The sequence below is a fragment of the Camponotus vicinus genome, unplaced genomic scaffold, assembly GCF_025532165.1.
Source record: "Camponotus vicinus isolate PSW18456_S1 unplaced genomic scaffold, iyCamVici1.0 SCAF_14, whole genome shotgun sequence".
Lineage (NCBI taxonomy): Eukaryota > Metazoa > Arthropoda > Insecta > Hymenoptera > Formicidae > Camponotus > Camponotus vicinus.
The window spans coordinates 7,226,779-7,239,056 of NW_028141950.1; the positions used below are offsets into that span (position 1 = coordinate 7,226,779).

At 27.5% G+C, this 12,278-nt stretch overlaps 3 protein-coding genes across 5 annotated transcripts in view; 2 read left to right on the forward strand and 1 right to left on the reverse strand.

Annotated features, from left to right (window-relative positions):
• The window catches only part of LOC145965271 (lipase 3-like), a 175,743-nt gene that overhangs the window by 147,717 nt on the left and 15,748 nt on the right, over positions 1-12,278 (reverse strand). The window lies entirely within an intron of this gene.
• LOC145965334 (lipase 3-like) lies at positions 1,665-5,643 on the forward strand. Its single transcript, XM_083088791.1, has 7 exons — positions 1,665-1,981; positions 2,467-2,647; positions 2,861-2,975; positions 3,352-3,595; positions 4,315-4,470; positions 4,638-4,865; positions 5,016-5,643. The coding sequence occupies exons 1-7, from the start codon at positions 1,814-1,816 to the stop codon at positions 5,190-5,192; spliced, it is 1,269 nt and encodes a 422-aa protein (XP_082944917.1). The 5' UTR covers positions 1,665-1,813; the 3' UTR covers positions 5,193-5,643.
• On the forward strand, positions 6,376-11,119 carry LOC145965279 (lysosomal aspartic protease-like). 3 transcript variants are annotated; one of them, XM_083088715.1, is made up of 8 exons: positions 6,376-6,571; positions 7,456-7,706; positions 8,626-8,744; positions 8,875-9,077; positions 9,288-9,413; positions 9,478-9,622; positions 9,832-9,935; positions 10,038-11,119. In XM_083088715.1, exons 1-8 carry the CDS (start codon positions 6,510-6,512, stop codon positions 10,288-10,290), a joined length of 1,263 nt encoding a protein of 420 aa, XP_082944841.1. In that variant the 5' UTR covers positions 6,376-6,509; the 3' UTR covers positions 10,291-11,119. The 3 variants fall into 3 exon arrangements, with proteins under 3 accessions (XP_082944841.1, XP_082944842.1, XP_082944839.1); XM_083088716.1 differs by having other exon boundaries at positions 9,832-9,924; positions 10,038-10,218; XM_083088713.1 differs by having other exon boundaries at positions 6,377-6,571; positions 9,832-9,924; positions 10,003-11,119.

The following is a 12,278-nucleotide window of genomic DNA, read 5'->3' on the forward strand; positions in this document are numbered from 1 at the left end:
TTGTTTTATATTGCAATTTCGGTAATTTACCTTCTACAATATACATTTTCCGAAATGCGTTATGATTGTATGGCTAAGACGATACTATTTTTTCTCTCTTCACTTTATAGCTAATGAAAGAAAATCGCCAATAAAATAAAGATTTGTTGTAACATTAAATAATTAACTATTACGAGAGCAGTCGTATTTATCTCACTTTTACTTTTATACTTATTTTCTTGGATAATACGTCGCAAAATTCTTACATCGCTCATTTTTTAAATTTTTTATTGAATCACTCTATCGATCGATGCTATGAGATTGATCGTGTATATGTATTTAGTGACATTTTGCGGTCATTCCGATTCAGCGCTGGTAAATATCATTACATTGGAGCCAAGTGCAAGATAATATCTTGAATTAACTGGATTTAAGCGAACAACATTAAAATCTCTATGTAATTCTCAAAACGGTAAGGGTATCTTTATAACTCATTGAAATGAGATCTAAAATTTTTATTTCTCTTAGTTTTCTTCACTGCTGTCAAGAAATGCTTGAAAAACGATTGCAGCTTTTTAATTCAAAACTGAAATTTAGGCGAAAAGTTAAATGAATTTTTATAATTCTTAAACCTATTTTTTTGCGATTTTATCACACATATGCATATCGATCTACCTTTGTATAATTATGACAGCAGTTACACGAAACATTCGAATTTGTTGTGCGAAAAATAGTTCGAATATAATCGAGTAAATGTATATGTAATCTTATATAGAATATATATATCTTATATAGAATATGTATATTTTTTATATAAAATGTACATATATATTTGATTTTGGCAGAAGTTTTCAAAAATTGCAATAAAACAGATAAAAAGCGAGATAAGAACTAGCAACACATTTTTCGGACAGCAGATAAAAGTTGAATCGAAAGATTAAAAATAATTTATTCCTCATATATACGCGTTTTTTACTTTATGCTGTAAATTTGGCAATTTATCTTGTAAAAAAGCGATAACATTTAAATTTAAATATGAGATGTTGCGTGTAACAGGAGAGAGCGATGTATCAACCATTCGGCTCTTCTTGTTTCGAGTTGGGAACTCTTTTTTTTCGCTTCGAAACAAATGTTGTTTTCTCGAAAGTTAGGATAAAAATAATATGCAAAATATTATCCCCATCAGCGTAGCAACGATAAATAATAGTAATAATCGAACATGTAACGAGTTAATGGCTCGATATTCGGGAGCAAGAAGATCCATTTTGCATTTATATATGATGAGACTATTTTTTCTATCACGGCAATTTTCTCGTAAAAATCTCTATTTAAAAGAAGACCGAAAGAGACGATTCCTCTCTACAAAATCGGATCGACAACCACTTTCCACTCTTACTCACGATATATTTCTCGCTTAGATCGCAATAAATCTTTATCTCAAATTAATTTTACGCATTTTATTACTCTTCCGTCCTTATCATTTCATGGTCATCATGGTCATCCTATATGTACACATATTGAGGACAAGGATAACCGCTTACATATAAATTTATTTTTTTTTTTTCGATATTTTTTTCTCATATGATTAATAATACAATAATATCTTTTACTTATTTTTCTTTTCGAGCTTATAAAAAATAGTCATAAATACAATGACGATTCATTCTAATACGATAGCACGCAGCTATAAAAAGCAGTTAATATCTATGTCTCGCAGTAGCATCCATATCGCTTTCGCGTGTTGTGCTTAATTTTCAACGACATATACCTTGATGCTCCAAAAAACTCTCGAATTATCCGTTTTCTTTCACTGTTTATTGAATCATTCATTGAGATGAAATTGATCGGACTCATGTATATGCTGTCGTTTTGTAGTCATCTTAGTGCGGCTCCGATAAATGTGACCTCTGAGATAAGTATGCTCATTAGAAGAATAATATGGACTAATTGGAATCAGTCAAACATCTCTCTCAAATTCAATCCTGATGCTATTCTCAACACGGTAAATGAAAGTTTTCATTCATAGAAACAAGAATTAAAATCTTTGGTGTTTCGATTAATATCTTCAATGTTGTTGAAAGTGATAGAAAGTGATATGCTGTTACTGGCCGCGTTCTCTTATTCAAAACGAAAATCCCATAGTTCCGCAAAATTATATACTATATTATTGTCTTCATATTTATATTTATTATATTCTTTATATTTATTCTTTATATATTATAGTCTTTAAAAATTATAAATAGATAGAATAGTATTTTTATATATTTTTGTTGCTTTAGAAGAGTTGATTTAATATTTAATTATTAATACTGCTCAATTAACATTAAATTTCTTTTTTTTCTTATTTTAAAATGTAAAATAACGTGAAATATATATGTTTGCATGTCTATGCCTATGAAAATAAATATATTACGCATTTCTTGTTGCTCAAATTTATTCCCAGTTCAGATCAGTTTTTCCTCTTTCTTGCACAGTTTTTTTTTTCAGCCGGAGATGATAAGAAAAGCGGGTTATCCCGCGGAATCTCACGTTATAATGACGGAGGACGGTTATCTCTTGACGTTACATCGTATCCCAGGTGGCAACGATTCTTTACCCGTGCTGCTGCAGCATGGTCTTTTATGCAGCTCCGCTGACTGGGTTGTTCTTGGCAAAGGCAAAGCATTGGGTATGATCGTCAATCAATTTTTAAATTCAAATATGTATCACAAAACCGTTATCATATCACTAATTTCGTTTCTATCGTAAAAATGCCAAAAAATTTGAAAGTTCGTATTATATATATATATATATATATATATATATATATATATATATATAATATGATACATGAAAATGTAAGTAATATGATAAATACACATACAATATTTTTTTATTTTAGCTTACTTATTAGCGGATCAGGGATACGATGTTTGGTTGGGCAATTTTCGAGGTAATATATACTCGAAGGCGCATATTTTCCTATCTCCTAAGAATTCGACATTTTGGAATTTCAGGTATAAAATAATATAAAATAAAATACTAGTACAAAATAGGAGTAATGGTATTATAAAAATAAAATAATAATAATTTTGACAAATATTTGTTTCAATTTGACGCAAGGATTTATTATTATACATATATTTTTTTTCGAAAATGCATTGTTTTCAAGATATCTCATCTTTTATTCTATAGCCAATACAATGCATTTGCTATTTTTCTTGATTTTTGTTTTAAGTCATTCTTTGTGCAAAATTTTAATTTCTGCTTTTACAGAATACTTTATATATCATATACATATGTATGTAATATGTTTATTTTTTCTATACATGTGTACGTGTGATCGTGTTTATATTTATATATTTTACGATATATAAATGAATTTTTCATTAGCTTTCACGAAATGGGCATCTATGACTTACCCGCGATGATTACATTTATCACGAATATGAGATCCCAACCATTGCACATATATATTGGTCATTCTATGGGCGCAACTAGTTTTTTTATAATGGCATCAGAGCGTCCGAAAATCGCTCAAATGGTGCAAATGATGATCGGTCTGGCGCCAGCTGTCTTTCTAAACCACATGCAGAGTCCGATTCAATACTTCTTCCAATTTAGAAGAGAATTAAAGGTAAAGCAATATAATTGTGATACAATGTTAAAAGATATATAATTTATTATCACGTAATAACAAAGTTTAAACAGTATGACCAATAAAGCACATTTTTGTACTTTTATTTTACAGATAAAATTTGTAAACTGTTATCTGAAGAAGGAAAAGTAATGTTAACGGCATTAGAAGTAAATGTTATGGCACATAAAGAAATATAAGTAATATAATGTTAGTAATAATCAAACTGATATTACTGATTAGCTACTTAAATCGAATAATCGATTCATAAAAAAATACTAGACTGTGATTGATCGATGTGCACACTTATTGCATATGTTTTTTTATTGACTTAATGTACTATCTATCAATTCTTATTCTATCAAGTGAAATAAATTCCTGGCAAACAAAAATAGAAACAAAAATATGTCTTATAATAAAATATAAATTAAAAATGCAATGGATTCTTTTTTTACAAAATGTCGGAAGATTTTAATTCTAAACGTTTAAAAATTTACATCTTTTTTCATGTTTGTTTACTGTACATATTCAATTTTTGGTTTCAATTTTAAGAAGATATCTTCGACGAGTTAAAATTGAAATAACTCTTGAAACTTTTATTAAGACTAACTTAAATTGTTAAAAAAATTTGTTAAAAACTTATTAATTCACTGTCAAAATCGTTAAAACAAAGAAGAATTACAATTAAATTATAATGATTAAGAGATTTTCAATTACAGAGAGTGATGCGATTATTTTTCCACGATGAATTCCTCCAAAGCGACTCTGTGAGATTTCTTTTGAAAAAAATCTGCCGCCGGAATATTAACCTCGGAGAGATCTGCTCCAATTTCATGTATTTGATCTGGGGTGATGATCGCGAACAGTTTAACAATGTAAGTAATAAGTATGTAAGTAATAATTTGTAAGTAATAATTTGCTGTTGAAATACAACTCCGATCGAATCTATGAATATCGCAGTCCGTGCGATGATTTCACGATCGCGTGATCACACTTGAGGTGGAACTTAAATATATCATTATTGTTTTTTATTTATTGTTAGACTCTACTGCCTGTCTTTTTGAATCATTTCCCGGCCGGCACCTCGACTAAGACTATTCTGCATTTCATCCAAGTATTTGAATCAGGCAAGTTTCGCAAATATGATTACGGTCGCGAGAGAAATCTATTGATTTATAATTCGATGGAACCACCAAATTATAATTTATCGAATACCAAAGTACCAATCGCGTTGTTTTACGGCGATAATGACTGGTTAATCAGCACAAAGGTAAGCAATGGAAAAGTAGGTATTTATTTAAATAATGGAAATGTATATAGTAAGGAATCACTTGTATATAAATCGAATTTTAAATTACTTAATTGGAAAGGTAATTGAAAAGAAATCGCATACGATAACTCACAAAAATATTTCTTCAAGGATGTGAAAAGATTGTACCATTTACTGCCCAATGTAGTGGACATGTACGAAGTGCCGTGGTCTAAATTCAATCACCTGGATTTTTTATGGGCTAAAGATGCGTCAAAACTCGTATACGACAGGATTCTCAAGATTATGAGAAGAGAAAATCCAAACAACGTTACATCAGTAAAATAATAATGTCAACAATCAAAATTAAAGATAAATGTTACACGTTAGATCTTCAGTAATATTGATAATTGTAATCGTTCATTCAATGAAACGTAAACTTATAATATCTTAGTATTATTTACAATATCCAAAAATGTTTATTAAGCGTTCAAAGATTCGGAAACAAAATTGTTTTCATAACTCGTAGATGGAACAACTAATTTAGAAACATTTAATTCCCAGTTATTTTTCATGTCTTGTCCTATATACGATTATTAGATCTATGTTGTGGTTCTTTTAGATGTTCAATATTATATTCATTTTGATGTTTGAGTCATTTGATTTTATGCTTGCAATTACAGTGTGCACATTTTCTGAATTATGTGTTTTTATGTATTCATTTTAATAATCTCTCGCAATTTTATTTAAATGTATGATATTTCTTTTAATGTACATAATAATAATTATATAACAGTCAAATTAATCACACGTTTTTAATAAAAAAATATATTTTTAAAATATATATTATTTTATTAATAAAAAAATATATTTCCTTATTTAGAGATTTATTATTTCTTTCACAAAATTTCGTATTATTACATTTTCCTTAAATTTACGTAATATGTAATGAAAGAAATATATAATAGAAGTAAGAAATATGTAGTATAGATTTTTAAGTTTGGTATAGTAACTTAAGTTAAAATATTCATATTAATATATTATCCCTAATTTAACATAACAAGTTGTTCATAGCAAAAATTATGAAATTGATGAATATTCAAATACATATTTCCAGATTATGCATATTTTCTTTTCTCTTTAAAAACCTCGAAAAAGAATTCATCAAATAAGGTGATTTATAATTATACAAATATAGTTTTTCGCACAGAATAAAAAAAAATGTCGATTAATTAAATGCTACTTTTTGCAAATTATCTATTGTAAAGTTAATGGTGCATGATTGTCTGTTTGGTCGATATAAACAATACATTCTTTCTTGAAAGAATTGTTTTTTTATTATTAATCATGAATTTATGTAAATAAACGTTCTTAATTAAGAATACACGATCATGAAAAATATGATATATTTAAATTAAATTGATCGATGAAAATCTATCAGGGTTTTTCGTATGTTTCGCGCGTTCTCTATCTGTTTCAAGCATTCGACAGAGCGGCACGCGCGATCATATATATAACGTTATCGAATACCGACACAGTATTAAGAGGAATGTGAGTGAGCGACAACACTTTATTTTTCTGTGTATCCAGTCATAAAGTGTCGAAAGAAACTCGTCGTTGGAATTTTCAGGAATCGAGACTTCAGTAATAAATAAATTCTGAAAAATGTTTCGCCTTTTTGTGGTAGTGACGGTGCTTTTTATGACGACTGATGCGCAATTGCACAGGTTGGTATATGTTTTATTGTATTTTATATATTGGAACGAGAAGGAGAGAGATAAAGATATCAAGATTATAGAGATTGGTTTCATCACATCTGATTTCTTGGATTAAACGCATGGCTTTCGAAAATGCAATTAATGCTTCAAGACAAATTGGATGAAATTTCTTTGGTCAAAATGTATATATAATGTACGTATTTTTATTTATAGTCAAAAAGTAGATAAAAAAAAGGATATTTTATCTACACTCAAACGACGACCGTTAACATAAATATCGTGATTGGAGGTCATCAAAACACCTAATTGTAAACTATTTTTTCATCCGTTGGCAAATCAACTTTAGATATAATGAATTGCTTTATATTATTTAGTTACTTGATATTCTTTGTACCCTATTTTTAATAGTTGACAATTCTTGTTAAATTATTTCCTTGTGTAAAATTATACGCAAAATTCTAGTTAAGAAAAAATCAATGTCTGCTAAGTTATAATGATTTTACATAAAACTGAGTTAAAAATTAAATATTATTTTATATATATATATATATATATATATATATATATATGCAATATAAAGCTCAATAAATTTAATATATAATTTAGAAAGATCATCGAGTAAATAAACATTTCTGATATAATTATATTTAAATGCGTAATGTATTTATATTGTAAATATGTAAGTTATATAGTTGATTTATGAGATGTTGAAATGAGATGTTGAAATGAGATGTTGAAATTTGTGTAGACTTTCATATTTGTTCTGGAAATATCTGTTAGTCCCATCAAATATAAATATTTATTTTATATAAATATTCAGTATATATATATATATATATATATATATATATATATATATATATCTCACATAGAATATTCTTTGTTATTTCAAGGATTTCAATGCACAAGAAGGATCCTATTTCCATTCTACAATCTATGAAAACAGTTGGCACCGATTTGAAACAAAATTATAGGTTTCCTTCAATAAATAATTTTCCTTTAATACCTTTGTATAATTATCTAAATCTAAAATATTATGGCTTTGTTGATATTGGAACTCCGCCGCAAGAATTTAGAGTGATATTGGATACTAGTTCCGCAAATTTTTGGGTATTCTCCAAAAATTGCACAATTCCTATTTGTTGTAAGTAATTTATTTCTAAACATATACGCAGTAATACACACACACACACACACACACACACACACACACACACACATATATATATATGTTTTTATTTATCATTTATTAAATAAACTCCATATTTAAGCAGTATCATTAGACAAACATAAACGCGAAATGCGCGCCGAATAATATGTAATGAATAATATCAGTTGTAAGGTCCACAGTCATACATATGTATCATTTTAACGAGCGGCACGAAAATGAATTTTGTAGGATATTTATAGGATAGCTTATTCCTTCGTTCGCGAAAATAATATTTTGGACTTTTTGACATATTTTTTATCGAAGAATATATGTATCTGTTTAATAGGCGCGAATTAATTAACACCGCATGTGTAATATTATTTATTTTATATTTTATTATATATTATATGTGTGTGTGTATGCGCACATGTTATATTTATCAAGATTGCTTATTAAAGAAAATTCTTGATTTCTTTCAAAATGGTTAATATTGTGTAAAATAAAATGTTGATTGAAATAATATAAGCATAATATGTATTCTACCCACAATCGTATTTTTCAAGTATAATCTTTAAACGGTTGAACAATATACATACAAATTTAATACTTATGTTATAGTAAAAGTATTAAAAATTTTGGAATTTGCATGCATAAATTAATTTAAACAATTTCACACTCTGAAGATACAAACAAGCTTTGTTAAACAAAGATGATTTAAGAGTTAACTTGATAAATACTTTTATATATGTTTATATATAATTATATATAAATCATTATACACACATATATAATGATTTATATACTTTAAAAAATAGTATATATTTACTATAGATTAATAAAAGACGATATCTTTAAATTTAAAAGTTTCTTTCTAATATTGCTAATTTGTGATGTTACTGAATATGCTTTACAGTAGGATGTAATCGATATTATAGTAACGAATCCTACACATATATACCAAATGATACTCCATTTCATATAGAATACCTCGATTACAATGTAACAGGATTCCTATCTACTGATACAGTGAATGTAAGTCATTATTAAACAAACAATCCAATTTAGTTACAACTATAATCATAGTTTAATCATTTCTTAATCATATTCTTTTTTTTTTGCGCGGCAATGACGACATATTATTTTAATATCAATTTTAATATAGGTTGCCGATTTCCATATAAAGAATCAAACATTTGCAGAAGCGGTACACATATCAAATGACGATGTGTTTTCTGATCGAACATTTGATGGTATCTTGGGTCTGGGTTATTCCAATATATCTGTAACAGGAGTAACACCTATCTTCGACAACATGGTTGAACAAGGTCTAGTGTCATCACCCATTTTCAGTGTTTATCTCAATAGGTACGTATTATGCATATCCGTATAATTATAATTATATGTTTATTTGTATTTATTTTAATATTAACTTAAATTAAATTTATTATTTTTACATTATTACAATTTTTTAAATTAAAGTAATATTCATATTTGTACAATAAATATATAATAATTTAATCTTAATTATCACGCACACATACATATTACAATATAAAAAATATATAATTTGTGCAGAGATGTTTCAGACGAGATAAATGGTGGTGTATTGATATTAGGTGGTTCCGATCCTGCTTTTTACGAAGGCAATTTGACATATATACCTGTTACTCGCAAAGGATATTGGCAATTTACCATAGACGAGTATGTTATTTCTTAAATTACGTTAATCATATTTCAACAAATTGTTAACTTTATCGCTTTGTAGGATCAAAATAGGACATATTAATCTGTGCAACGAAAGCTGTCAAGCTATCGCTGATACAGGTACTCCATGGATAATTGGACCAATATCAGATATCAATCGTATTAATGATCTTATTGAAGTTTTTAATGATGATGGATATGAAACAGTAAGTAAACGATTATGTCCCTCACAAAGCATGTAGTCTTTGATGTAAAAGATGATAAAAATTTGATAGTAGCGGAAAATAAATGTCAGGTGTGTTCAAATTAAACATAGATTTGTATGGAACAACGACATTAATCCACGTTTCGGTTGAACGTACTAATATATTTATTAAATATTAATTATTAATTTGATGTTATCATTTATTTAAAGGTAGACTGCGACCGAATTTCTGAATTGCCTACAATTAGTTTTATTTTGGATGGTAAGGCATTCAATCTTACCGGCAAAGATTACATCGATCAGGTGAGCGCTAGGTAAATTATTTAAATTATTTAAGTATATATCAGAGCAGTTTACATTGTTAAATATAATTCTGCACAGTACAACCTAATTGATGGTACTAAATTGTGTGTAAGCACCTTTGTTGGATGTCACATCCCTGGGATAAATTGGATTCTAGGCGATCCATTTATTGGCCGTTTTTACACCGAGTTCGACATGAAGAATGATCGAGTGGGATTTGCTTTGACGAAAAATTACTCGAAATATACAGAAAATCTTCCCCTGTCACATTTAATTCTCTATTTTATATTGTTATTCTGTATTTTATCATCAATTGTTTTAATTATTCGTGCAATTTGCGATAAGAAAAAAAATCACATGATATAAATATATTACAATAATAAAAATTATAAAAGTTTTACATATGCACATAAGTGACAATACATATATAGACAAAAATGATCAAATAGAAAAGTACGAGTGTACAATTTTTTACATGAATAAATAAAAAAGAAAATGTAGAATAATTAAGATTTTAATTTTTTAAAAAGACGACGCTCAATTATGTCCCAAATCGAAACAAAAAATTATCAAAATATATAGAAAATCTTTCCTTGTCACATTTTATTGTGTATTTCATCATCAATTTTTTAAATTATTTGTTTAGTTTTCAATAAGAAAAAAAATTCAATCTTTCCTAATCGTCAAAGCCGAATGCCAAAGATCGTATGTCATCAATATGAATTTTTGGATAATTTGGACATAATTGTGCTTTAATTTTCAACAGTGCAGTACTTTATAGTGAAAGCAGCTGATATGAGCTGATGCTAATTAAATAATTGCTAATTAAAATGTTAATTTTTGCGAGCAAAGTATCACTTGCTAAGTTCATTGTATGGATGTCTAGTCGACATAGTCAATCTATTATTTCGAAACGCTGATTGCTTCCTCATTAATCACGCATACATTAAATAATTTATTTTAATACAATTTGATAATGAAAAAAATATTAAATAAAATGTTTTTAAATTTGACTGATCGATAGGAACCCGGATGTGTTTCTAATACGCGCAATCGTACATATAACCGCCGCTGCATGTCGATAAACGAGATCTCTAGTAGCCGAGTACAGAAAAAAATTTGTCAGAAATTTCGAAAACATGTTTCGCTTTCTCGTGACGTTCCGCTTTTCGCGTTGATCGACGCAAAAATTAAAGATAAATACTATAACAAATAATACAATTATGCGTTTAATAAATATTTGTTTTAATGATAACAAGAATTGCAATTTTTTTATTTTATAATGTGTTTATCTTATTATATATTATTTTATTATATACGCTGATTCTTATAATGTATTTAAATTATCATCATAATAATGTTTCTTATTATCGAAAATACCTTATTTCGATAAATTAATCACACGTATTTAATAAAAAAATGCGTTTCCTTATTAGAGATCCATTATTTCTTTTACAAAATTTCGTATTGCATTTTCTACAAATTTACATATTATGTGATGAAAGAAATGTAAATGTATAGTAGAGATTTTTTTTAATTGTAGAGAATCCTGAGCTAAAATATCCATATTAATATTATCCCTAAACTAACATAACAAGTTATTCATAGCAAAAGTTATGAAATTAATGGATATTCAAATATACAGGGTGTCCTAGACCACCCGTACACCCCTTTTCTTTCAAAAACTAAGCATTTTAGAGAAAAACGTTTTCGACAAAAATTGTATGGTTTTGAGGGGAACATAAGATGGTGTCATTGGTTTGACCTTGGATGGCATCGTTCAGGTGAGGTCAAGGACACCTTTAATTTCTTAAATGGAACCACCTATTTTTTATTGCATATTCTTATAGCTTATGTCGAGAGCTTTCCAAAACACTATAATAAAGTATTTTTTCATCAAGTACTTTTCGAGTTATAAGGCTTGAAATAATTTCTTAATTTTACATAAACCATAAAATATCTAGTAAAATATTCATTTTTCGATTATCTTACCTTAATACTTTTATGTACAAAATAATGAGAGGAATCGATTGGTGTAAAGAAAACACATAATTGTTTCGAAAAAAAAAATGTAATTGTTAATTGCAAATTACATTTTTTTTTTCGAAACAATTTTGTGTTTTCTTTACACCAATTGATTCCTCTCATTATTTTGTACATAAAAGTATTAAGGTAAGATAATCGAAAAATGAATATTTTACTAGATATTTTATGGTTTATGTAAAATTAAGAAATTATTTCAAGCCTTATAACTCGAAAAGTACTTGATGAAAAAATACTTTATTATAGTGTTTTGGAAAGCTCTCGACATAAGCTATAAGAATATGAAATAAAAAATAGGTAGTTCCATTTAA

Excerpts from the sequence above, each read along its gene's own strand:
- LOC145965334 (XM_083088791.1), top strand. The coding sequence starts at position 1,814 with ATGAAATTGATCGGACTCATGTATATGCTGTCGTTTTGTAGTCATCTT. Across the intron at positions 1,982-2,466 it reads CTGATGCTATTCTCAACACG|CCGGAGATGATAAGAAAAGC; the intron begins GTAAATGAAAGT and ends TTTTTTTTTCAG. Across the intron at positions 4,866-5,015 it reads ACTGGTTAATCAGCACAAAG|GATGTGAAAAGATTGTACCA; the intron begins GTAAGCAATGGA and ends TATTTCTTCAAG.
- LOC145965279 (XM_083088713.1), top strand. The coding sequence starts at position 6,510 with ATGTTTCGCCTTTTTGTGGTAGTGACGGTGCTTTTTATGACGACTGAT. Across the intron at positions 8,745-8,874 it reads TATCTACTGATACAGTGAAT|GTTGCCGATTTCCATATAAA; the intron begins GTAAGTCATTAT and ends ATTTTAATATAG. Across the intron at positions 9,623-9,831 it reads ATGATGATGGATATGAAACA|GTAGACTGCGACCGAATTTC; the intron begins GTAAGTAAACGA and ends ATTTATTTAAAG.